Raw genomic sequence first — 27667 nt, forward strand, 5'->3', positions numbered from 1 at the left:
AAATTTATCATATTTTAATCGCAATTAGATAAGTGCTCAGAACACAATGCTTTGACAAATATATTTAATGTTGTTTTAACCTTATGACTGTTCATATATATTTTTATTTATACTGGTGAACCGACTTCAAAAGAGATTCTAAATTAGTTGTATTCTTTTAATTTTGTTGCCTCATAACTACATCAGTTAAAAAATTATTTGGAAATTTCTTTTTTATCTGAAAATTTATATAGGATATAAAAAAAATATATAAAAAATAACTTTCCAGATCAGTCAGATTTCTTTCAGTTCAGTCCCATAGAGGTTTTAACGAAACTGATTTCGCAATTTAGTTTTTAGATTAAAGTAACTAGTGTTGAGAAAATTAAGTCGGCTTTATTTTGTAGGGCATAATTTTATTTATTAGTATTTCAGCTCACAATTGGACACTCAACAAAATTTTTTATATTTTAATTGGTTACATATAAGTAATGAATTAAAAAATTTGATATTAATCTGTAAACATGGATTTATATTTGGAACAAGTAGGTCTAGGAATAATGAAACAAATTTATTTTATAGGTAAATTTAATTATAAAATGTTACCTGGAACAGTATTTATTATATTACCTGGGACATTGATATTAATTTATAAAATGGCTATCCTGCAAACACTAAACTACCGTAATAGCTTTTTATGGTATTTTCTGTAGTATGGAATAGTGATCAATGTAAAAAATCCTAACAACTATATCTAAACTATTTATCTCTATGAACTCGAAAACGAATTATGTATTTTTATAGATAAAAATAGGTCAAAACGCTTGTCTTTGACAATTTTTTTTTTTACCATATTTCTCTTACGGTAATTTAGTTTGTAGGACAACAGGTTAGATATAACAATCAAAATAAACACATTAATTGCAATATGAAAACAAAGTTATTTTTCCTAACCATATTTAATAATTTTGAAATTGATAGTTTAACAATTTTTTTTTATACCACTGAGGTGGCAAACAAGCATACGGCCCACCTGATGGCAAGTGGTTACCATAGCCTATGAACACCTGCAATACCAGAGGTATTACGCGTGCGTTGCCGACCCTGAAAAAACCTCTTTATCCCCTTTTGAAGAACCCCATGCTGTAGTCTCTGGGGAAAATCTCGGCAGGGAGCTCATTCCACATCCTGAGTGTTCGTGGGAGGAAACATCTCTGAAACCGCGCAGTACGCAATAATACAAATCTAACTACGAAACAATATTTTCAGTCGATCTTCCAAAATGCAATTAATTCCAATTAGCTACATGTTCAAACTCAATCACGAAACGAAATCAATTTTCTTCCTTACACCATGTTTATGAAGTAGGTTTAGTTTATTTTTAAGAATTTACAAAAAACAAAAAAAAATGCTATACAATCACCAAACTACCAACCGCCTGGTTCTAATCTGAGATACCCTGTATTATAAGGAACCAGTCAAAGAATATATATTATTATTAAAAAAAAGTAGAAATAAAAATGAAAATAAACACTAAATAAAAAAAAAATATTAAAATACGCCGATTGAAGGGCATGTAACAAGCATAAAAATATAACGAAATTCATAACAGATATCATTCAAGTCATGGAATTTCATCACAATATTGTTTTTGTGATTGAAAGATAATCATACCACTTTTTTACTTGAACTATCCACTGCTGAACATAAATCTCCCCCTTGGGGGGTTTTGCCAGTAGTTGGCACACTTGGCAGGCAGGTTGGTAACAGCAGTTAGGCTTTGGAGATGTTTTAAGAGAGATGCTGCTGCCCATCTCTCGCCCTCCCTTAGTCGCCTCTTACAAAATCCACGGGATAGGAAGGGGTGGCCTATTCTATGCCGGGACCACACGGCGGATAGAAAGATGAATGATGAATGATTATAAATAACATGAATATTATAAGGGCAAAAAGGCCGCGCGGTCTTAGCGATCTATCAAAATTTTTAGATTTAATAAATACAAAAAAGGATTTATACCTTCTTTAACATCTCAATTTTCAATTTAAAACCCATAAACAAATGGTATACAAACACGACTAAACAAACAAATATAAAAAGCAATGTCAAAGCATAAAATAATAAATTAATTTAAACAAACATATTTTACTATACAAATTAAACATATCTATAATAATCAAGTCTTTTTTTTTAAGGATTATTTAATTATTTTATTATTTTTTTATTTTATTTATTATTGTTTTTAATTATTAAAATGCAATTTTATACTTATTTTAAAAGTTAATCAATTATAAGATTACAAAAACTGAATAGAATAAAAATATTATAAACGACAGCATAAGGATAAGAAAAAAAGGAATCTTTTTTCTTAAGGTTAGAAACGATGATCACTAGGAATTACAAATTCTGTATTTTCTCTTAAGTGCCCCCATCATTTTCACAAATTCACATACGAAAAACGAACAAGGACACAAAGTTCAAAATTTAAAGTGCCCGTCAAAAAAAAATAATTATGTGCCGCATACATGTCGATCATATAACCCGATTCCATAACGGTGCCGTAACGACAAAATATAACTTGTACAATGAGTAATTATTATCAAAGTTGTATATTATTAATTTTGCAAAATCATTATCATAAACAATACAAATATAAATATTATTTTGCAGTCTCAATACACATTATTTATTGAATATAATTTATAATCATAGACATTACAAAATGTGTATGAACGATTCTTAACTTTATAATTGATATTGTCGAAGAATCGAGCTCTAGATTAGCAAAGCAGTTTCATTCTTTTGGCCGGCGCTATGATTTTTGAACCGAACATATTCTTTACAAAGAAAAATACATTATGAGTAACATACAATGTTATGTTATATTACTAAATATTTATTATTTTAATGATTACACAATAAAATGTATTATAAAATAGAATACAGTTTTATTTTTAATCTATAGGTATATAAACGAATTGCTAGGAAATCAAAAGCAACTCATTTACTACAGTAAAATCGTTTAATAGTACATTACTGCAGCGGCCAGCAACTGAAGCATTGATGAACGAACATTCAAATGTGGGCCGAGACGTAGCCGAGGCACACATACGTGAATCCATCAATGGCTAGTTGTGGCCAAGGCTTGTATAGTACTTTTCTCAAACAATGCGCGGAAATAAAAAACACAATTTAACTTTTTAAGTTCAATGACGACTAACGAACAATAATAATTTTTCACGCGCCATAATGTTCCTTTGTTTTTTTTTTTTCAATAAACAGCTTTCTATTTGCAAACCAGTTCGAAATTTAAATTTATTTATTTTATTAGTTATCTCCTTAGTAGCCATGTTTCGAAGTAAAAGGTCATTCCATTTTTAAATTACAGGACAGATATGAGTATACATAGTAATTTATCTGGCCGCAAAACAAGACAGATATGGATTTTCATACAACTTTAGCCGGCCGCTGCCCGCATGTATCTAGCCAGTACGGCAATTTTGATTTATCTCAAAGAAGATTGTCAAAATAATGCTAATATTTCCAAGTATGTTTGAGAAAACATTATTTTTTTTCAAAGATTATTTATACGAAGAACATTCTGCTCAACTGCAAGATGCTATCCATTACGTGCAAACGCTTTGGTTGTTTTTCTAACTGACTGTTGTCATACTTGTCACCGCTGTAAAGATAAAAAAAAATTGTAAAATACATAATTAATTATGCTGTATTTATGTACGATAAAAATTTATTTTTCAAAAAAATAGCCACTTAAATAGTAATAAAATTAGTGTAAAATTACTATGGATTGAAAAAGAAACTATTCTAAACTATTGTTGGAAATAACTTATAAATTAATATTGATATATCTGAAATAAAGCGTAACTTTGTATAAGTGGCCACTGGATAGCACTGTAAAATATCGAAACCACAGATCATCAAATGGATATACATATATTTGTTCACTTTAAACATAATTACATGGCAATAGTCAATAGGAACATTTTATTCTCGTATGTGGCAATAAATCAATCATTGGAGATAAAAGAAAATTATCCATTCCCTTAAACTGAAATATTAACATTTTTCTTTGTCGTTTTTAAATAAGAAAAGGTAACAAATCTAGTTCCACAATCTTAAAACATATAGGGAATTTATTGCCGTTCTTATTGTCGATTTCAATTATACAAATAGTCAGCTGGTTTGTCGTTAAAAAGACACTTCAAGATTCGAACCTCTATAGGAACTTTCAAGATCAAACCCTTAGTATTTACAACATTTACGGATAATCTCAGGTAACCTTATCATTTTGTTTTAGGGAACTGAGCGATCTGAGTACATATGTTATTGTCCGAGGAATTTCGCAAATAAAATGGTAAGTCTTCTGACCATTGTTTGAATCGCATTTTCGTGTCTAATTTATTTTTAAACTTTATCACAGTCACTTAGTATTTTCACTTTACATCGCAATATCATACCCCTCAAACTGTAACACAGCCTTGCAAAATTATTTAGTAGCAGAAACACGAGTGTTGTATAAGATACTCATGTAAACAACTTTTATACAGTCTTATGATATACAAATATAACTATATATATATAAAAGGCAAGAGATTTGCAGAATTTTGCTGTTTATAATAGTAATACATACTGAGTAAGAGATTTTGCACGGAGACACGCCAAATGCGCGTAATAAGTCGGCGTGGGGTACGAGACGGCCCGCATACAGCGCGAGTACAAATGACATAAATAGTACGTCAATTGCTCCACTTCGTCGGAGGGGATCATGCCGTCGTTGCACACTGCGTGGTAGCGAGTCGGACGGGCCGTTCCCTTTATAGCTTGGTGGGAAACCTGGGAAATAAAATAGAACATAAATATATTTAAATTAATACTTTTAAGAGAAAAAATTATATTTATTAGTTTGTAATGGATAAACCCAAAATAAATATAACCGTTTTTTTTTTCACCTATAGAAAGCTACGTTATCAAAGAAAAACAGGGCTTCTAAAAAAACTTTGCTTAGAAGAAGCGGTATGATTCGTAAAAAGCGATATCGATCGCTTATTGGGCTATGTTTATTTGAAAAAAAAATCTGTATTACTGGTAAACCAATCCCTTAAAAGATTTTTTTATGATACTTAAAATGGCAAACAAGTTAACAGTCCAGATGTAGCCCTCAGGAATGTACGTGGTACTGCTCATGTCTATAGGCGATAGTTACCACTTTCCATCAGGTAGGTACTTGTTTGCCATTCTAAGTCGTATAAAAAAAAAACTATCAATCATAAAATTTTATACACACATAGTGTATGAGATGGAGAAAGACATTATTACACCAGTCAATCAATACAACAAGATTAAGCGGAAAAGAAGCGGGCAAAGACTAGTATATAAATAAATACACACCAAATAAAAGTCCAGTTCGCTCGCGTGAACAATGTCCTTATCAACAACAGTACCAGGTTCCACGTTGTACTTACTGTTTGGTACGAACATTCTGAAAGAAATGCCATTATTTTTAACATTGTTATCACCTTGACTACGGACTTAACCTTTATTAATAAAAACTAAAACCTTTTTGCTAAATTATTTTTTACTATTACACTGTTTTGTCACTTTCATTCAAATTGGGAATTATAATTATCTTTATAATAATAATCTTTATTTCAAACAGTAGATTACATAATTGATTAACAACGGTCCCCATATGGGTCGAGCCTGTATCTGGGGAACCTATTAACTAATATGGATAAATATAATTTTAATATAAATGTATATAATTTGTAATAGTTTGTGTGTGTAGTTGTGTGTGTGCGTATGCGTGTGCGTGTGTGTGTGTTTAATTTAATTCAAAAGAAAGACTAAACAGTTCAATACCTAAAAACTATTTATGTTTGGCGTTTTTATGAATTTTATATATTTATGGGTTAGTTATAGGTCAAGGATATGACCTGGGATAGAACTGGCTGAAGGAAGATGCATGAATTAGTTGCACCGACAAGAGGAAACTCTTAAATTAAAAGAAGAGATACTAACCCATAAATAAACCAAACGAAACAACGTGACTAGATTAGAGACTAAAGGCTACTGGGTATACAAATGCAAAGTCATATAAAATTAAAATAAATAAATTAACAAAATAAAACTAATATGTTCAAAAATAGTTAATTCAATATGATCTAAAAGTAGTAAAAGTAGTAAGTACTATTTATAGTAGCCAAATGTTAGTAATTTTTTTTTTGTTTTTACTGACACGTAAAAAAAGTTACAGTATTTATACAAAAAGTAATTTATTTTTTAAAAAGTTGTTTTAATAAATAAAGTTAATGTAAGTATTCCGTTCCTAATTACATTTTATATCAATTGTCAGATAATATGGATATATGTAATATAATTACATTATGGTGATTAAGTAATAAATAACTAAACATCTTTACATCAATATTTTATATGTATGTATTTGGAGCACAATAGGACTCGTAATATTGTTTATCTCGATCAATCAATAAGTAAAAAAAGTCGCGAGCATAAAATAAAAAAAATATAAAACAATACCTGGTATGGTGTCGTTTTTGAACGAGTAAAAATAATACTTCGGGCTTCATATTTGGATTTCCGGTCATCCTTTGATACGCATTATGCACAGCAGTAAGTTCGCTAGCCATCACCTAAAAATTCACATTTTCGTTTAAAAATAAAAGTATTAATATTTTCTAGAGCGTATACTTTGTACAAAACGCACGTATTTCTATCGTGAAGTAAGAGTACTTGTAAAGTGAATATAACAGTACGTGGTACGGAAGCATAACATTATAGTCTTCAGGAAATGATAATGCATGAGGGATGACAGTTTATTCTGTGATGCCCATGGTACTGTCCATGTCTGTGAGCGATAGTTATCACTTTTTATCAAGTGGGTAATCAGACTTACTCAACTTCCTAAGTCACATAAAAAATATAAAATTATTTAGCAATTATGATATAGATATTGGGTTTGCCAAATAAGTGAAATGGTTTGTCAGTTAAATTTCTAGCTTGACAAGTGATAAGCAGCGTGGACTTTTTCAAAAGACCGATACAAAATATTACGCCAAATACCTCAGCAAACTGGCCTTCTGAAACACCGTCGCGGTAAACATATATCTTTCGAGGCAACTTGTTCTGCCGCTGTTTGTACACCTTCAGATGATCCACCATCATGTCTTCAAACTGCATAATCATCTCTTTCTGTAAAATATACAATAAATAACGTCAAGACACAGGTGAAGAAAATATATGTACATAACAGTAAACTTCCTGCCATAAATTCCATGCGCAATTGCCTACTATGAAAATTAATCTGATATTTCGGAACTGAACGATATGGTTCAGGTACTATATGATATCATGTATGACGAACGTATTTTTACTGTCTGTGTACTGACTTAATTTCAATATAAACGTGTTGTATTAAACACAGGCTCGAAAACTTCGTTTGAACGACCTCAGATCTTCCAAAAAAGGTAGATACAGCCAGATCGCTATAGTGTCATATCCACGCGGTTTCAAGACTTATCTCTTAGACAAGTGGCAAAGGATATTATAGTAGAATCATTAATATTAGCGAATCCATGAGACAGAAAAATAATAAGTAGTATATTGTTATACTAATTGTATATTCCAGTATTATATGGCCTAGTTTCTAGATATAAACGTAATTAAAAAATAACTAAAGATAAATAAATAAATTAAATAAAATTCTAAAAGATAATTCTAAATCTCCTACAATGAAGATTTTAAAAAATTACATATACAATTGTAATTATTTACATATAATATAAATTATAGTCATCGCTTCTGGGTTTTTAATTTTAGGAAAATTAAAGTGACAAGAACAGTAACCCCAAGGCGCTTTTTGAGGTAATGTGGTTTCTTAGTCCTATAAACTTAACGATACTATCGTAAATAAATTTTTATTGATTTACGCACAGAAAAGAACATGATACCGGACGTTGATTGCTCGTTTAATCTGGTGTGCTTGCGATATCAGTAAGATCCTAACGATACTGTATTTTATATATAAACCGATTTTTAAAAAAAATACTTTTAAATGGATAAAATTTATTCCTATCATAATTGAAGTCAATATTGAAAGTAAGTTTAATTGTACTTAGAACAACTTATAACTACATATTACATAATTACAAACACATTACATGCCCACTGTAGACTAACTTCGACTATCCCATATGAGATCTGAAGTAAACATTAAGTATAACTGTCTTAACACTTAACTCTAATTTATAATTTTATATATCTACAATAAACTAAGAATAAATTATAAATAATATATTTACCTTGGGAGTTTGTATGCTAAGCTCTATATTATATTGATAACATTGGGGATCTATTGAAGCTGTCACAGCAGCAATACTCGGTATGGAAGACTGAAATAAAGTAAATATTAATACATACATGTAAATTGCAAACAACCTAATGGCTGATAAAATGGAAAATATTAACAGTTACCGATATGAACAGTACCATTATCATCATATCAGCCGTTAACTGTCCAATGCTGAACATAGGCCTCCCCCACAAGGAAGGTTTTGCAGATAGTTGTCACACTTGGCAGGCAGATAAGCGGGCAATCGTAGTTAGGATTTGGTGACGTTTTAAAAGGGAAGCTGCTGTTCGTCCCTCGACCATTAAATTCCTTTAGTCGCCAATTACGACGCCCGTGGGCAAGGAAGGGGTGACCCACTCTATACAGGAACCACATGACATCAAAACCATGGACATTACAAAATACTGTGTAATATAGTATAATTTCATTGCCATATCCCGGCCTTCAATTCGAATCACTTTCAATTTTTCGTCGACGAAACCATGATTATACAGTGAATTTGCACTTAAAAACGTATATAAGGATACTCTTTTATAGGAATAAATGCAGATATAACAATATGTATATTTTGTAGTTAAAATATCTATATATTGACCTAATAATTAACATTAAATATTCATTATCCAATATATAATATCGAAATGTTTTTTTATAAGAATTGTTAATATTTATTTCAAATTTTGCATGCCTAATTGTGGCGAAATATGTGGACTTAATATTATTTTATCTATCTGTATATTTACCATATTTCTTGCAAATAAATATTCATTCATTCATTCATTCATTCAACGACTACACTATACCCGATCAAAATGAATATAAAAATGCGACTGATATGAGCGATATCGAAATAGGTGATGACTTTTTATTCAGCCATCAAAGTTCAGAGAAAGCCAACATATAGATATTGGAGCGGTACCCATATTACCCATGCCTACTCTTTTAAATTATGTAAAGATAATCAACCAACCAACGATAAAGCTGTGTGTTAAGCCATTAGGTCAATAATATACCTGGTCTGGCGACGGATGCGTGACGTCAGCACCCACCACCATAACATCACCGCCGGCCAAACATCGCGGCGTGCTGCGATTGTCTAGTACTTGGTTTATACCCATCAACTTAGAATTTACCTAGAAATAAAGATTTCAAAATTATTTATTGACTAGCTCTGATTATCTGACAAGCGTTGTTTTACTCCTACCGCCATCTCTCGGGACCTTTTCTTCTAATCGAAATAAAAACCATAGTGTCTTCCCAGTTCGAGCAAAAAATATACATTTGCAATTTCATCAAAATCGATACAACTTCGGAAATTAACGTGAATGAACATCATATAACACGGGATTTTTATACTAAGTTATGTTATGTACCAATAAATCACTCAGCAAATACAGAAATATGTAAGAATTCAAAAATAATCAATTATAATTAAATTTTCACCTTCTCTTACACCACACACTGAACTTTAGATTTGAATATTTAATTAACTGTAATCTTCTAGTTAAACTTTAATTTCTTTTTTTTTCTTTATTCATTCTGTTTTATTTATATTGTAACTTAACATTGTTAATTTCTGCATGTACAAATACATAATGTAAGTATTAGTTCCTGTATGTTGCAAGCTTACAAGGCACCTGTTACCCTAATTTGTAAGGCAGGACAAAAAATATATAATAATTCAACCCTGTATTTGTTAAAAGGTTTTATTATTATTAACATACCTTTAGAAGTATATTACGAGCAGTTTGAGGGTTCATACGACGAGCAGCTGTAACTTCTTTTATGCATTGTGTTAAAATACCGATATCTCGTTCCGCAGTTCTCTTGACCTGAAAAGTAAGTTTTATATTTAAACGCTAAGACACATCACAGAGACATGGAAATGTTAATAAAAACTCCCATCTAAGCCCTTCGTTGAATGTGCATGGAAAATAAATATCAATAAAAATATTATTTAGTGAAACATATGTAAAGTGAAAGCAAACTATAGCTAGTATATAGTATAATTTAAAATTACCTTATGATATAAGTCACGCGCACGTGTTCCTACTATCACAAATAAGAACTTAATGCCTTTTTTCAAAGCGTTGAAAAGAATATTTTCAAAATCTCTCATTGTTGCATTGAAATACGTCATATCAGGCCTTGAGGCGGACATGCCCATTTCTCCCGCCATTTTCATCATCTGTGTGAAAAAAAAATAGATAGATAGATACTCTTTATTATTTCCTCCAAAAGATTACAATAATAAACTTATTATAAATATAAATAATTACAAGAAATAATCACAATAAGAAAACAATGGGCGACCTTATCGCCACGAGCGATCTCTTCCAGGCAACCTTTGGATAGAGAGGAGTAATTATAAACAATTTGGTGGGAGGCACGATGAAAAATTTTGTAAGTTCTAAATATGGGAGATGTGATACATACGAGGTTTGTCCGGAAAGTACGTATAAAAGTTTTTTAAAAATTTTATTTTACAATTATTCAGGTAAATCAATTTTATCCCCTTCAAAGTACTCCCCCTGTGACATAATGAACTTGTGCCAACGCCGTTTCCACTGTGAGAAGGCTCCTTGAAAGTAAATATATAGGTTTCTCAGCTGCCCCGTCGTAGCTTTTTTTATCTCATGTATGTCCCCCAAATGCCGCCCCCGAAGTACCAATTTGGTTTTTGGGAACAAGAAGAAGTCACACGGGGCCAAATCCGGCGAATAGGGGGGTGTTCGGTCACCGTAATGGAATTTTTACTCAAAAACTCACGGACAACAAGAGAGGTGTGGGCAGGGGCATTGTCGTGGTGAAGAATTAACGCCCCTCTCGCGCCAATTATTAAAATGACGAACTCGTGCCACACGAGCTTTGAGGCGTCTGAGCACATCGACGTAGAATTTTCCATCAACTGTCTGGCCTGGAGGGACGAATTCTTGATGCTTTCTCGGCCCTCTCTGAATCTTTTTAGCCACTTGTGGATCCTTCACAGCATCATCCCCATAAACTGTTCTGAGATCGGCAAAAATTTCACGGCCATTCTTGCCGAGTTTCGAGAGACAACTTGATTACGACGCGCTGCTCTTCAACGGAAGCGGGCTCCATGCCGACGGGGTTTCGTTAAAATAACTTCACAGATGGCGTGACAAGCCATGGAATATAATAGAAATATTATAACCGCACGGCGGTCAGACCAGAACTGAAGCATTGTTAGGGACATAAGGAAGGGGTATCCTCTTTCTCGCATTCCAGAACACTTTTATACGAACTTTCCGGACAGACATCGTATAATAATATAAATATTATCCCTACTCATTATTACATATATATACACACACAAAATAGTTTCTCATCACGCCATATATCCACTGATAAAACAAAATAATAATATTGGTTAAGTAAATTTAGTATTTACTCTTTTTTTATCACTGGTTTTACTGCACTGATTTATTTAAGACATGATATATGGTTATTTATATTAAAAGTCTATCTTTTTTGCAAGTTGGCTAAGGATTGCAGCTTAATTATAAATATATAAAATATCTTTTCAAATAAATCCTAACTAAAAAGCACTCTTCGATTGCCTTTGCCTGCCCTCAGAACCACCACCTAGTTACATACGACCATTTTTTATTATAGGAAAACCTATGTTGTCGTAAAGAAATAATAAATAAACATACGTTAAGTTTTATAAAAAAAAAACCTGTAACTACCGTACCATCATGTAGAATAAAACTAGATGTTGGCATTATATTTTCGTTGATATTTTATTTAAACCAAGTTTCATTAGTCTTATGCCTACAGTAGTAAGCAGCGGAATCTTAAGCTATAATACAAATAATATGTGTACATAATACCCCGTAGGGTTCAGAAATGTTCTGATAATATAACACTGGACTACCATTGAGGCGGTTATCGTCACTATAATATTATGATAAGGTAAATTATACATATACCTTTCAAATAATAAAAATATTAAAATCTACGATTGTCTGGTAGAGACTACCATATGGTGTTAAATCCGCCATTTATACTGTCTAGGTGCATTAGTGTAATAAATAAATAAATGATTAAAAAATAATAAATATAAAATCTTACCAATGATATAATATTTTGAAAATCACAAGTGGGCGCCGTATCTATTGCTATGAATCCCCATGATCGCAAAGGCTCCGGTTTCAAAAGGCCATTTGTTTGCCATACTCCTAATCTGTTGAATAAATATAATAATTAAAAGACATATATTATTATAAATATAATAATAAATAATGAAATCGAATTAAAAAGAAACACATTATTGTATTGTATAGATAATGCAGCTGATTTAAAAAGTGTTTTCATTTTAGAAAATAAGCTGGTGGTTGTCTAAATTTTTCACATATCTAAATTTATCAATATAATATACTCAAATAACGTAATGCAGTACCTTGACATGACGTTTTCACTTCTATTTAGAAGAACGGATGGAAAATAATAGAAATACTAGCCACTGAGGCCCTCTCTTTTATATTTATAGACAAGGAATAAGGTGAAAATAGAAACTTTAATAAATATTCAAAACAAAACTAACCTGGGTGTGACTGTTCTTCCAGGGGCGACCTCCAATTGAGGAGGCGCAAGTACCTTAGCATCCACTAAATGGAATTGGTCATCTATTGTTAATCCAAACTTCTTGAAGTTTTCATTTTTGGAATAATTCATCTGGAATAAAATAATAAATATTACATTCCATATGCCATCGTGACATTGACCTAATACTAATACCGAAACCCGGCGTTGTACGCTTTCTTCCTGCATTATAATCAGCTGTCTGTCCTACAGTTTTTATATACGTATATCAAATTACAAGTCTGCATGTTTGCCTCTGTCCGACTCATATTACAAAAGAAAATCCAATCCAATCTGTAGGGAGGAAAAGGATTGTTAGCAATGGAGTTTGACAGCCCCATTGCTAGCAATATGCCTTATTAGGTCGACCTCCACGTGGTTCCCCCTGGAAACCATCGTGAACCATTCTTGTTGAATTCGTCACGATGGGCTAACTGACCTACTTCATCCTCACCTATCATCCTTCACTGGTGCCCCGCCGGTGTATACCGATAGCGCGGTGGGGTTGCCATTCCATTATTATCCATTGAAAAAAAAAATCCAATCTGTATTATATAATTTGGTCTACAGTACTATTTTTGTGTGAAACGGCTTTGCTTACATGGCTGTGACTCATCATCATATCAGCCGTTAACTCTTTACTGCTAAACATAGGCCTCCCTATTAAGGAGGGTTTTGCCAGGAGCTGCCACGCTTGGCAGACAAATTGGCATTGATGTTTTAAGAGGATCGCTGATGTCCATCACTCGCCTTCCCTTAGGTGTCTTTTACGACACTCGCGGGAAAGAAAGGGATGACCTATCCTATGCTGGGACCACTCGGTAATGAACAATAGGATATAGAAGAGAAATTATAGGATAACAGACAAGGCCTAATGGGGTACCGTGTGTATAATAATCTATTTTGCAATATCCATGACTGTTTAGGTCTATAGGCGACGATTACCTCTTTCCATTTGGTGGACCTTAAACTTGTTCGACATTCGAAGAATCGTTGAAAAAAACCATATATGAACTTATCATAGTCTTTTAGCCCAATAAATTTAAGATATTTTACGAACAAAACAAAACAACTGTACTTACGGCTCTTATCACGTCCTCAATTTTACGTTTGCGATCGTCTGGCGGCGTTGCCGCCTCCTTTACCATCGTCGCTAATTGCCTTTCATTAAGCTGTTTACTATTAACCTAAAGGATATTATAAAAATATTATAATAAAATTATTTTTACAAATCAAAACAATCCAAAATTATTAAGGTTAACACATCATATTTACCTGTCCGTAGGCTACTTCCAGTAACTCCATGGGATAGTAAATTGTCTTATCCCTCGGGCCTACCCAAATACAATTTAGATTTGGATATTTGATTCTAAAAAGCATAACACACATTAAGAATTAAAAATATAAAATAATATTTATTTTACTGTGAACAATTTGGATATTAAAAGCTTGATTTAGGGAGAACGCTCTGTACTCACTACACTTAATAATAAACTGTTATTTTATTGCATTAAAAACAGTAAGTCATTAATAGTCTAAGACTGAATGAATCATTTTCTGAATAAAAAGAAACACAATTCTTTCACTAGGTTAGTAGAGTAACTATTAGGTACGCAGATTAGGAAAGATATAAAAATTAAAAATTGTTAAAGATATAAAAAGTAATAATGTGACTATGACAGTCACATTATTATTATCTCTATTATAATGAGTACACTTTATTTGTATTATTTGAAAAGTGAGTTTGTTTGTTACCTCTTAGTGTAGTAACGGCTTAACCAATCACTATACGTAATATTTCTATTTTCATCCCATTAAGATGAAAATGGAATAAAAGGCCCGTCGTTAACACCCCGTTTTTATGCCGCGTTTTTTTAAATCGCGTGCATAGCTAATAGGGAATCAAAAGCAAAAATAATATCATGAATTTGAAGTGCACTTAGAGGTTAGACTTGTGTTTTTGAATGTTTTTATTTCATATTTCTTTTATTAGCCATATAAAAACTCCCATTGCATTTTTATTTTGCAGTAAAGGAAATCAATCAGCGTAAAATAATACAGCACAAACATGGGGGAAACAATAGTGATTAACAAATAGAATTATCAAAATCACTCCATATTGGCAACAAAATCGGATAACGTAACCAAATAAAAAAACTCAGGAAGAACCATGAAAAGTCACATACATTCATCAAAATATCACGTTTATAGGCGACAGTTACCACTTTCCATCAGATGAGGCGCTAGTTTGTTTGACATTCTAAGTTGAAAAAAAATAATCACTTATAATTTACCTGCACCCTTTGATTTTAGTGAAGAAATCGGCAACTGTGATTTTTTGTTGTCTCCCAGTATTAGGGTCGGTGTAATCAAATTTTTCCTGATTAGCGGGGCCCACTGCGCCGTTGCAAATGAATTCTCGCCTCTGTCCGCCGGATGACGTGTCCCCACCTATTGCGGCGATCACCTACCGCAAAGATATATAATAAACTAGCGATCCGACCCGTATTCGCACGAATAGACAGAATTGTCTAAAATCAATACATATAATAAAAAAATTGTTTCAGTTTCATGTGATTTTTTTAATTGATAAACTTTTTTATTTATAAACCGATTGAAATAAAACAAATACTAAATAAAAAAAAAATGGATCAAACAGCAACGCATTACTGAAAACCGCATTCAAATCGATTAAGCTGTTTCTGAGATTAGCGTAAAGATAAAAATTCTAAAAATCATTGTTTTGGATTCTGTTGCGTTTATAATATTTTTTTTTTTTTATATATATATTTCATATACAGACAGCAACCAGTTACGATTTTGAAGTGAAATTTTTTTCATCGGTAAAGAGGATATTTCTGTGCCTTTCACCTGCGTATCGCGACAGAAGGCGTTTTGATCGATCCACTCTCTTTAATTGTAAAGATTGATTTAGGGCATGTCCTGTATGTCGACGATAAGCGCCAAGCTTCAAGTCTTGTTTTATAATACACAATTAAGTCCTAGCGGGAATCTTCATTTCTCGAGATAAGATTTTTTGCTTCCTAATGGGGTTTCGACGAATTTTGGCTTTAACAACATTAACAGCCTTTGTAGTCCTAACAGCACGCGGCCGCCCCGATCTTTTCTGGTCTTCGACAGAGGAAGTGTTGTTTGTATCTGTTGATAGTACTATATACAAGCATATGTGCAAGGCGATCACTGAAATCCTATTTTTTTAACACCCCATTCCATATTGTAATTTGATAATAAACACGAAAAATATGTGAAGTGGCGCGAAATCGAAAGAAGTTTTTAAAATAATAAACGTGTTTCAAATTCAAAATAATTAAATTGTTGTAAAAAAAAAAGTTTTTATGTAACAGTATTTATGGCTAGACTAGTTAGTTGTATATACCCTTAGGCCTTTAAGAAAATCTTGAAATGCAGAAGTATTCCAATTTCTCTGCTGCAAATTCTGGGTTGGATCTAATCCAAAGTCCTTCGTGAATGTGGTTAACAAGGATTGGCATTTTGGAAACCCTTTATGGACAACTGAAATAAAAAAATAAAAAAATAAATATTTTAGACACCGTACAGCACTATCTAGTCCCGAATTAGGTAAGGGTATTGCTGGCTTTTTTCCTATGTTCATAATGAAATACTAACCTCGCCTCCCCTAAGAGTATACGATGAAGAGGTACCAGTTATTGATATTGCAGAGATGAAAACACGTAGCAATGATTTAGCCATTTTATTTTGAGAAAGAGCAATCATAAAGAATAGAATACAGGTAAATAGACAACATAAACATTGTAGTGCGGAAACCATACATACACTCCTCGCAAAAATTAAGGGAACATAAAAATTTTTGAAATTTTTGGGTGATTTTCAACAGGCTGTATTTCAGTGAAAAATAATCGTACAGGAAATTTAAAAAAAGGGTTTTGAAGCTTGAAAACTCTAGTTTTCAGATTTTTTGGTGAAAAAATTTTTTGAGCTCCTGTTTCCATGCAATTCTTAAACAAAGCTGAAAATAAAATTTCTAAATTTTCTAGGTTTCGTTTTTCACTCTATGGGCATGGAAAAATTTTTTCGAGCTACTCCATTGTATAGGTCTCTTAGCGTGTTTATTCAGCTTCAAAAATCGCTTTGGATGGCTTCATTACGACCATTTGTCTCCGAGATCGAACTATCGATTAATTTTGAATGCAAAAGCATCCTTTTCCATTCAACTGCTAATATCTCTGGAACTACTGGTCGCACAGCAAGCGGGCGCCGAGTTTCTTTATCCCTTCTCCCCCAAGAATTGTTAGAGTTAGTATAGGGATCTCATTTGTAGCAATATAACATATATATAATATTAGGCAGGTTAAACTGTTTAAAGTTTCCCTTGAAAACCTTTCTGATTAATGCTTCATGTATTCATCACGACGAGCCAACTAGCCTACATCGGGGGGAAAGGGATTGTTAGTAATGGAGACTGAGAATCCCATTGCTAGCAATATACCTAACCAGGTCGATCTCCTCGCGGTTCCCCCTGGAAACTATCATGGTTAATTCCTGATAAATTCGTCATGATGGGCTAACTGGCCTGTTTTCATTCTCATCTATCACCCTTCACTGGTGCTTCGCCAGCGTATCCCGGCAGCGCAGGCGGAGTTACCATACCATTTTCACCCATCAAAAAAAAACTAACCTTCTATCACTCCTCATCTATCACCCCCACTGTTACTATCAAGCATAAACCGGTAGCGCAGGTAGGGTTATCGTTTTATTATTATGATTTTGGAAAAAGTACAGCTAGTATTACTTAATAGTCAAGGGATGGGGAACTATTGGCAATACCCCCCCCCCCCCCCTCTTTATGGTGGGAGGCCTATGTTCTACAGTGGACAGTTAACGGCTGATATAATGATGATGATATAACAGTATTAAACAACTGGATAAGATACTTATATGCCTATGTCCTATTCCAGCAGAACTTTAAGAAAACATAAACTAAGAAATAATTGACCCGACCATAAAACGGTCTGATGATGTACAATAGTACAATAGTTCAAATATAAAAAAAAAAACATTAACTGATTTAAATTTCGAATTTGTTAATGATTTCAGTCCAGTTTCTCCATAAAACTAATCTCAATCTTATTTATTTATTTAATAAGGTTCACATACAACTTTTACATTTTACATGCAACTTAATAACACAAAAAAAGAATTTTGCCTAATGTAAAAGTCTTTTACAGGCGAACACCACATGCACTATATAATATATAATAAATTATTAACAATGACAATAAGATTATCTGAGTAATAAGTAGATTAAGAACTTATGTCTAAAATTTTCCTCAATAAGTTATATTTGCTGTTGGTGGGTAAGTGGTGGGGATCTTGACAAAATGAATATAAAATCATCAGTAAAAAAAACGATATATTTACTTATTGATTCTAATTTATTTCTATGAGCCCAGTCATAAGGTCATAAGTAAAAAACAATGCCAAGATTACCTATACCCCATTTAGTTTATGTCGAAATGGTGCTTCAGAATATGAATAAAAACTACAGTTTTAAATAAACGTTCACTTACCATCTACGTTTATAAAAGGTCTGCTTGTAAATATAGCCGACTGGAATAATCCGGTCCACATCTCGAGACCACCTGTTAGGTCAATTGGCGCCGGAGGACGCTTGTAAAATTGACGGCCGCACTGTAAAAGTAAATATACAAATTGTATTATATCATAATCAATTTAGATTTATTAATGAATAGTATATTCTGATATCTATGATGCCATTCACGTGTATAGATGACAATCATGATTTTATGGGCATATTATTATTATCTTTATAGAATTATTGTTTATAATTTATAATTAAAATATACATATCTCTTTTTCAAAATCATTAAATAGTGTGGGTTTCTTTCTGTAACTATTTAATCTCTGCCTATATCAACAACTAAGATGAATACACCTATCTCCCGATTTACACGGTAGATACGTTCCTGAGAAAAACGTGTAAATCGAAAATTAAAAATTTTCAAGTCAAAACCGTGTAAATCGAAAAGCTTGCAGAAAATGCATAATTTTGCTATTTAAAAATTGTGATTTTTTTCAATATTTTTAGGTGTACACAGAAATAAAAATAAAAATTTTAATTTGTTCTTATTGTAGCTACGTTCATGTTATATGATTTTGCAACATCTACTACTCTATCTCCCTTTCGTAAGGGATCCAAAATTTCGATTTTAGTTTCTAAAGAAATAACTTTTCTTTTAACTTCTTTCGACATTATAAGCCTATATATTTTTTTTTAATTTATGTTAATTTATAAAAATCTTAATTATGTACTCACTTGTAATTTACGAATATGAAAAATTAAATCTTTCTGACACTGTGAAACTTTCACACAAATACAATTTTCCGTAGATAAAACTTTAATTTTATGCGAAGAAATACAGCCACAGTGTGCATGTGCAGCAAGTCAGCACATAAGCTCGGGATTCCCTGTGAAATGTGTACACAGCGCACATGTTCAAACACAGTAGCATTTAGTACAGTGCGATAAAAACAAAAAAAAATACTTATTTGGAAAACCGTGTAAAAGCGAAAACGTGTAAAACAAGTACCGTGTAAATCGGGGGATAGGTGTATTATGAATATTAACATGAGCGAAGCCGCGGGTTAAACTTAGTTATAAAAAAAAAGTACCTTAACGTAGGACTCTAAGGTACCCTGCCTTAATATAACGTCGATGCATTGTATAGCTTCAGTAGGCGGATTCAATGAAGTACCTCCCGTTTTTATATAACTGAAAAAATTTACAATAAACGTGACATCGTGGTTCATTATTGATAATACTTAGTTGCCATTTTTATAAATATATAAAAAAAGTATAAAATTAAAGTAATATAACTTTTACAATTCTTATTAATATTTTAATGTGACAGAAATGTGTTTGTTTATGCAGGTCAGTCAATTAATTCTCATTAAATTTAATATATATTATACATGTCCTTTCTCTCCAATTTAATAGTATTTGGACAACAAATCGTTTATTTAACAGAGCTTTTCCCATTTTATATTATCGTTTTAATAATGATTGGCCCAAATGTAACAACACTTTGACCCTTCTATCAATATAAATAAGTATGAATTGTGCAATGATATAAATGGTGTGATAATCATGTATTAAACACTTACAAAAATGCAATTAATTTTACTGTCATGTTAACAAAACTTTTTAAAAAAATGTATAATAACTTACGTCACTATTCTTCCCAAGTCAACAATTCCTGTATGTTTGAAAGATACGTCAAAGGGTACGTTTCTTCCATTGTTATCGACTACCTCCACCTACAAACATCTTTAACATTAGCATCACAGAAAGATTCATCATTTATCAGAGATTACATAATATCATCTAAAACATAAAACATTAAAAAGTAAACCAACCTTAGTAATTAAGCGGTCATTTTCTGGTACACCTGGTAGTGGATCCAGGGTATAACAATTCTTCATTTGATCAAAAGCAATAAAAGCTTTTGGAAAAAGTAAAGTTTTAGCTAGAGCAAACGCTTTGGGAATCAACTTTTTCACTCGGTCTGGTTTAAATGACACGTCATAGCGGTGCTGAAAAGAGAAAATTTTATATTGGAACTGGTCATAGACAATTTTTACACAATTAAAATAATAAATTAAATTAATTACTTTAACTTACAATTTTTCGAGGCTCCATATTCATTTTGAGGTAATTTGTCAATACTTTAGTTGGTTTAGAATATACAGTTGGTTGTTTGCTAATAATTTTAGGTGGTATTTTGAACCGACTCGGTTGAGCTGGATGTTGCATTTGTGATTGTATTGTACCTGCTGTAGGTACAGATGTTGTTTCAGTCGGAGTCACTGCAGGTGCAGTGTCTATTTTTTTTCGTTGAAGTTTTTTACCTCCTAATCCTAAACCTGTATCATGGTCATCAGGTTCTGGAGGTTTCGTAGACGTTCCAGCTGTAGGTAGAAAGCCTGAAGTAGATGGTGTTTCGCCCAAAGTCAATGAGCCCATTAATTGTTCAGTTTGGTGTACTGTTATTGATTCTGTAAAATGAAAATGTCTTAAAAGAAGTTTATAATAATAAATAATTACAACGCTTATCAGGTTTTGTCTTTTATTATCATCTGTTTGTACTTTGAGTAGGTACTACGTATTTAGTGCCTCTTTTTCACCGCTTCATTTTTAGCTCATACACAACGATATCAACACTCAATGCATCAGTAACTGATTGTTAATAAAAAACAGTTTTTTAACTCACGGAAATAAATTTAAAAAGACATTAACGCAATGCACATATATATTTTCTCTAAGTTATGAAAAAATGCCCACATAAACTAAATGTTTACCCTGAGTTACTACATGAAATTAGTATTAATAAAATTGAAATGACTGTCAACTTGCAACAACAGCAGTGTTTGTATTTAGAGGGTATAATTTAGCAATTTAGATGATAGAATATGGAAGTGAAATTACAGGGTATGGAGACGCAACATCTTATTTCTTAGAAATGGCGACAAATAAAGTATAAATGCATCAACATGTATTCTGTAATGTCCATGGTAATGCTAATGTATATAAGCGCCAGTTATCAATTTCTATTAAATGGACAGTAAACTTATTTACTACTTTATAATTTTTTTTTTTGTTATGATATCAGCCGTTGCAATGAGGAGGGGACCAAGTATCACAACTGGACACTGCTGCACATTAGGTCTCCTTAAGTCCCCTTTAGGGGTTTTGCCCATAGTTGCCACTTTAGCAGTGTTTTAAGAAAAGTGTTACTGCCCATCCCTCGAACATTAAATTCATTAAATTTTCTCGCACTCCCTTAGTCGCCTCTTAAGACACCCATGAGAAAGGAAAGGATGGCCTATTCTATGCAGAGACCACATGGCAACTACAGGGTTTTGTTATTTGCAGATGGTATTTTTAATTTTTGTTAACAATTTTCATTAGAGCACAATAAGAATAACAAATAATTTTTAATTTAGATTTGCCAACTTTTGTAACTTATTTCTCGAGGTGTGTGTGCTATAATGTAACATAAGTTTTTAATATGGACACTGCCATTTTATGTATCCTTTCAGCAATGTTAGTTTCGTTTCATGTTGAATAAGTAAGAGGCAAAGATATTCCTGTTATGAGACACAACACAAAAGAGTCCACAAAAGAGGTACAATAGAGGTGAATATGGGCATTACAAATTAATATTCTGTAGTCTATAGTAATGTTTATATATCTACAGATTGATAGTTACCACTTTCTTGTACAGAAGGTAGTGATGAGGATGCTGGTTTAGCAACTGCAGATGCAGCCTCTTTTTTCTTTTTTCGTTGTCGTTTTTTACTCTCTAAACCTAACCCCACATCTTCATCTTCGGGTTCTGGAGGTTTAGTTGTTTCCTCTGGTAGATTTTCAGAAGTAGAAGGTGTCTCACTGACTGGTACTACCTCCTCAGCCTCCTTCTTCTTCCCCCCTTTTTTCTTTCCTATAGCATAAAAATTTCATAAAATGCCTATTCAATTAGAATGACAATGAGATCAACTCTAAAGCAAGATTCCCTAAATGTATTTCAACAATTAAAATTTCAATAATGACAGTTTAGCAAAATTACTATGTTATGAATCAACAAAAATTAAAAGTAAATATGTAGTTCTGGACCAAATCTTTAAATTTATAAATTTAATTCATACCCGTTTTTAGAAAAAATATTATGAAAACAATGGGATTGATTTTTAATAGATTTGAGTTAAAATTATTATAAATTTAGTTTAGATTTTAGACCATAAAATTGTATTTTTTTTTTTAACTATAAAATTAAAATATTAATTTTTGAGATAGGTTTACAGAATTGCGCCTCAGAAACAAAGTCAAGAGATATTTTGCAATACAAAAATATAATTAATAGGTGGGTGCTACAAATTCCATCTCAATATCACCAAATCTTCGAGACTAACACTAGTCCTGAATAGAAATCCAAAATTCTACTCACTCACTGAACTTTTCTAAAACCAAAATTGGTTAATTGATAAGTACTACATATAATATTTCTCTCCTACAGATTGCTAGGGGTGTTCACCTCTAATGAACTGTTTAGTTCTAAAGTAAGGGAATACAGGTATACGAGCTCACCCTCCTGAACCATAGCAATTTTTGACTAGTTTCAGACCAAGACCTGACTCCACAAGGGAAAAAAGGGGTATCCCTTGATCCTTTACACCATAAATCCTTCATTCCTCTTTTTCTAACTTTCTTTATTAACACCCAACTCAATTAATCAAGCAGCAAGGAAACATGGCATTCCTTCCACACTCTGTAGGTGGATAGACTATGCTTAAAGGCAGAGTTATAGAATCTGAGTTACTAGGGGCAAAAATAAAAGCACTACTAAGGGATGTCCCCAGGGAGGGATACTGTCACCTATACTATAGAGTCTTGTAGTGCATTCTCTTATGACATTATTAAATGAAGGGCCAGTCTATACTAGTGGATATGCAGATGATATGGTTATAATGGTGAATGGAAAATCCTCAAATACGGTACCACGATTGATACAAACAGCTCTACAGAAAGTAGAACAATGGTGTGTAACGCATCATCTCTCAGTAAATCCTGGGAAGACTACGGTTATACCTTTTACCTGACAGAGAAACCTAAAGGGACTCACAACTACAAGCGTATATGGAAAGAGACTAGTATGGTCAAATGAGGTCAAATATCTTGGTTTAATACTTGATAGAGGACTCATGTGGAAAACGCATGTGGACGGGGCTATTAAAAAGACACTAAGACTCCTGGATATGTCTGGTAAAGCTTATGACATTATTAAATGAAGGGCCAGTCTATACTAGTGGATATGCAGATGATATGGTTATAATGGTGAATGGAAAATCCTCAAATACGGTACCACGGCGATTGATACAAACAGCTCTACAGAAAGTAGAACAATGGTGTGTAGTTTACGGGTTGCATCATCTATTCAGAAAATCCTGGGAAGACAGAGATACGCAGTTATACGGACTTTTACCTGACAGAGAAACCTAAAGTGAGGATTCCATGTGTCACAACTACAAGCGTTATATGGAAAGAGACTAGTATGGTCAAATGAGGTCAAATATCTTGGTTTAATACTTGATAGAGGACTCATGTGGAAAACGCATGTGGACGGGGCTATTAAAAAGACACTAAGACTCCTGGATATGTGCAGATCATCATATGGTAAAGCATAGGAACTGAAACCACAAATAATGAAATGGATCTATGAAATGATGGTGAAACCCATTTTTACATATGGAGCCTCATCTGGTGGCCTATAACTAAGTTAGTAACATACAGAAATACACTTAGTAAAGTACAAAGAACTGCATGTCTGGCAATATCTGGTGCTTTTAAAAACACACCAACAGTGGCAATGATGATAGATGATATTGAATCTCCTTCCACTGCATATAGTGATTGAAAAGGAAGCAAGAAAGGCGCTTCTTAGATTGCAAGAGAGAGAATTATGGAACAGATCTATGCCACTTACAAATCACACAAAAATAGAGGTCGATAAAGACCTGGACATTTATATGGGCATAAGATGTGACAAAATAACACCTAAATACATCTACAAAAAGAACTTCAAAGTTCATATACCACAGAGAGAAGAGTGGGAACATGGCCCGTCATCTCTAAAGAAGAATGACCTATATTAGTATATGGATCGCTCCAAAATGGCAACAGGTACTGGAGCTGGAATCTTTTCAAGTGAAAACGAAATAAGTCAAAGCACAGGGAAATACTCTACTATTTTCCAAACAGAAATATATGCTGTTGCCACCTGTGCAGCTATGAATCTGGATAATCATGTAGAAAACAAAAATATCTATATTTTGAGTTACAGTCAAGCTACTATCAAAGCACTTGCATCAACAAGGTAAACAATTTGGGTAGGCATAATAGAGTTAGTTTGGTATGGGTTCCTGGACATATAGGGACTAAAGGTAATGAAAGAGCCCATGAGTTGGCGAGAAGGAGATCAGAATCAAAAACGATAGGTCCTAAGCCATATGTTGCACTTGCATCAAGTGTTGTTAACTCTGCTCTTGAGGAGTATATGAGAAAAAAACAGCAAAAGGAATGGAGGACTTTAAAAGGTCTTATATATATACTAAAAAGTTTTTAAATGACAATGCTGAAGGATGAGATGAGATAAACTCATCTACAGTGGTGGTAAACAACAGGCAAGACTCATTATGAGTGCCCTAACTGAGCATATACCAGCAAGGCATATACTATACAAAATGAATTTATCTTCAGAAACAATGTGCAAACTATGCGATGAGCAATCGGACTCCATGGAACACTTGATGTGCAACTGTAATTCATTGGCAAATATGCATATGAGTCTACTGGGAACAGCTTATCCAGAGCCAGGGGACTATAGATATGTTAAACCGTGGGATATTGTTAAGGTAACATATAGTATCTATAAAATGATGGTATAAGGCAGGAGGAAGCACAAAATATCGGAATGGACATACAACAGCTTAGCTGACCCCATATGTGAAAATAAGATAACACCCAATGTAGCCCTCCTTTTACTCAATTCTTTAATCCATACCACAAATGATGCATACCACCAATAAAACATTCCTAAAGAGGTGAATTCAAGTGATGATAGGTCATAATGTTCCAAGACACTTATTTGGTAAAGTCAGGCAGGTTGTAAAACCAAAAGACAAAATGGTGGATAATTTAAATAAAACAATATTACAGCAACCTCAAATAACTGGGATAAAGGCAGCAAGAGGATAAAGATGATAATAAATATTTATAAAGCAATCCATTAAATAAATACTACTAATCAATTCTATTTTATTACATGTTATTCTGTAGAAATCAATATCACTGATTAGTTGATTAAAATTATCTTATTTAATTCTACTGTCATTCATATATATGAGTAATAAGATAATAACTTAATATTAATAAAAATATATGAATAATAACATTCTAGAATGATTCAAGCCTTCATATATGTCAAATATAATGTAATAAAGCAGTTTTTCAGTTTGAAGGATTTTTAATGGGTGATAATGGTATGGTAACCCCACCCACACTATTGGTATACACCGGCGGGGCACCGGTGAAGGATGATAGGTGACGATGAAGCAAGTCAGTTAGCCACATCCTGACGAATTCCACAAGAATTGTTCACAATGGTTTCCAGGGGGAACCACATGGAGGTAGACCCTATGGGGCATACTGCTAGTAATGGGGCTGTCAAACTCCTTTGCTAACGATCCCTTTCCCCCCGGTTTGAAGGGTGGGATATGGTGTGAATTTACAGGATAGAGGAATAACACCTGAGTCCTCAGGAATGGCAATACATGGGGGTATCATGAGCAAAACAATATACTCTGTTATGTCCATGGTACTGCTCATTTCTATAGGTGACGGTTACCACTGTCCATCAGGTGGGCCGTCGGCTTGTTTGCCATTCTAAGTTGTACAAAAAAAAATATATAACACAATAAGTGTATTATTAGGCAAATATACAGAAATAAGTTTTTTTATATATAAAATCATATTATAAAGAGAAAAGATTTGATTGTTTGTAACAGAGAAACTGAAAGAAATTAAGCAATTTTAAAAATTCTTACATGTATAGAAAAATACATTACAACAGTAATATAGGTATTAAAAAAAATAATCAAATAAGCTAAGCAAGTGATTAAAGTAACATCAGTCACAGTAATCAGGAGAACATATCTATGTACATAAATCTTACACAAGTAGAATTAAGTTACCACTCACCTCCTCCTCTCCCCATTTTTAGTATTCACTGAATTTGACTCAATAAAAAACTGATCTGAAAAGGAAAAAACAAATTGTATTACTACACCATAGCCACTGGCTAGCAGAATCAGAAAGACTATAATTAGCTGAAAACAATGGGAAATAAAAAGGTCTCTTTTATACAATTGAACAAAGTAATGAGAGCATCTACCTATAACTAAAAATTTATATCCACTGAACACGTTGACATTTAGGGAAATTCCCGTGCCTATGAAAAATTGTTACGAAATTAAGTTATGAAACAAAATGTTAATAGGAAAAATTCACTAAATACCTAGTGAACAAAATTAGCTACAATCGACATCACAGATGTAATAATTGGAATGATATTATGATAGGAACGAAAATTATGGTGCAATAGTCATGGCTCTAGCTCACAATACACAAAATCCAATATTCTGATGGTTCTAGAAAATGTAAACAAGTGCATTCATTAACATTAACAAATAGTCCTTACTATAATCAACTACTCAAATAGATATACATTTGAATTAATAGTAAATACCAATTAAATAATAAGACACTGATGAAGACAAAATTAAAAATTTTAAAGAAAATAATTTCTTACCAAATAGTAAACACACACAAGGAGAAACAAAACAGCACTAGGGGTATTCGATATATATCGATAAAAAATATAGGTATTAGCTTTCGATATATCGAATTGATTTGATATTATCAAATAACTAAATATCGATATAAAAATCGATATATTTTTTTCGATACAAAAAATTGTCTCTAATACTTGATCTGATGTGGTATTACTCTATGGTAGGCTTACATTATGATATAACATTATGATTTGGAGTAGTAGTTGCCT

The 27667-nt window shown here is 32.6% G+C and overlaps 1 protein-coding gene across 4 annotated transcripts; it reads right to left on the bottom strand.

Moving 5' to 3' along the window:
• Positions 1 to 549: 549 nt before the first annotated feature.
• Positions 550 to 27503, bottom strand: LOC113512641 (protein argonaute-2-like). 4 transcript variants are annotated; one of them, XM_026896553.3, is made up of 23 exons: positions 27416 to 27503; positions 26806 to 26860; positions 22262 to 22492; positions 20674 to 21047; positions 20409 to 20585; positions 20221 to 20309; positions 19665 to 19764; positions 18542 to 18662; positions 16369 to 16505; positions 15266 to 15438; positions 14247 to 14340; positions 14054 to 14158; positions 12934 to 13064; positions 12462 to 12573; positions 10387 to 10554; positions 10091 to 10198; positions 9380 to 9499; positions 8317 to 8406; positions 7079 to 7207; positions 6536 to 6648; positions 5387 to 5477; positions 4629 to 4831; positions 550 to 3659 (listed from the first exon to the last, which is right to left on the bottom strand). In XM_026896553.3, the coding sequence occupies exons 2-23, from the start codon at positions 26819 to 26821 to the stop codon at positions 3563 to 3565; spliced, it is 2979 nt and encodes a 992-aa protein (XP_026752354.2). In that variant the 5' UTR covers positions 26822 to 26860; positions 27416 to 27503; the 3' UTR covers positions 550 to 3562. The 4 variants fall into 4 exon arrangements, with proteins under 4 accessions (XP_026752354.2, XP_052755993.1, XP_026752356.2 ...); XM_052900033.1 differs by lacking the exon at positions 27416 to 27503 and adding an exon at positions 27353 to 27371; XM_026896555.3 differs by lacking the exon at positions 27416 to 27503 and adding an exon at positions 27122 to 27221.
• Between the last annotated feature and the right edge of the window lie 164 nt (positions 27504 to 27667).

Source organism: Galleria mellonella, unplaced genomic scaffold (genome assembly GCF_026898425.1).
Source record: "Galleria mellonella isolate WM207_F2 unplaced genomic scaffold, CSIRO_AGI_GalMel_v1 utg64, whole genome shotgun sequence".
NCBI classification, from domain to species: Eukaryota; Metazoa; Arthropoda; class Insecta; order Lepidoptera; family Pyralidae; genus Galleria; species Galleria mellonella.

Bases quoted from the DNA above. Each gene is read 5' to 3' on its own strand.
- LOC113512641 (XM_026896553.3), bottom strand. The intron at 20,586-20,673 runs GTAAGTTAAAGT...TTCTCTTTTCAG, and splicing joins ATATGGAGCCTCGAAAAATT to CACCGCTATGACGTGTCATT. The intron at 14,159-14,246 runs GTAAATATGATG...AATATCCTTTAG, and splicing joins TGGAAGTAGCCTACGGACAG to GTTAATAGTAAACAGCTTAA.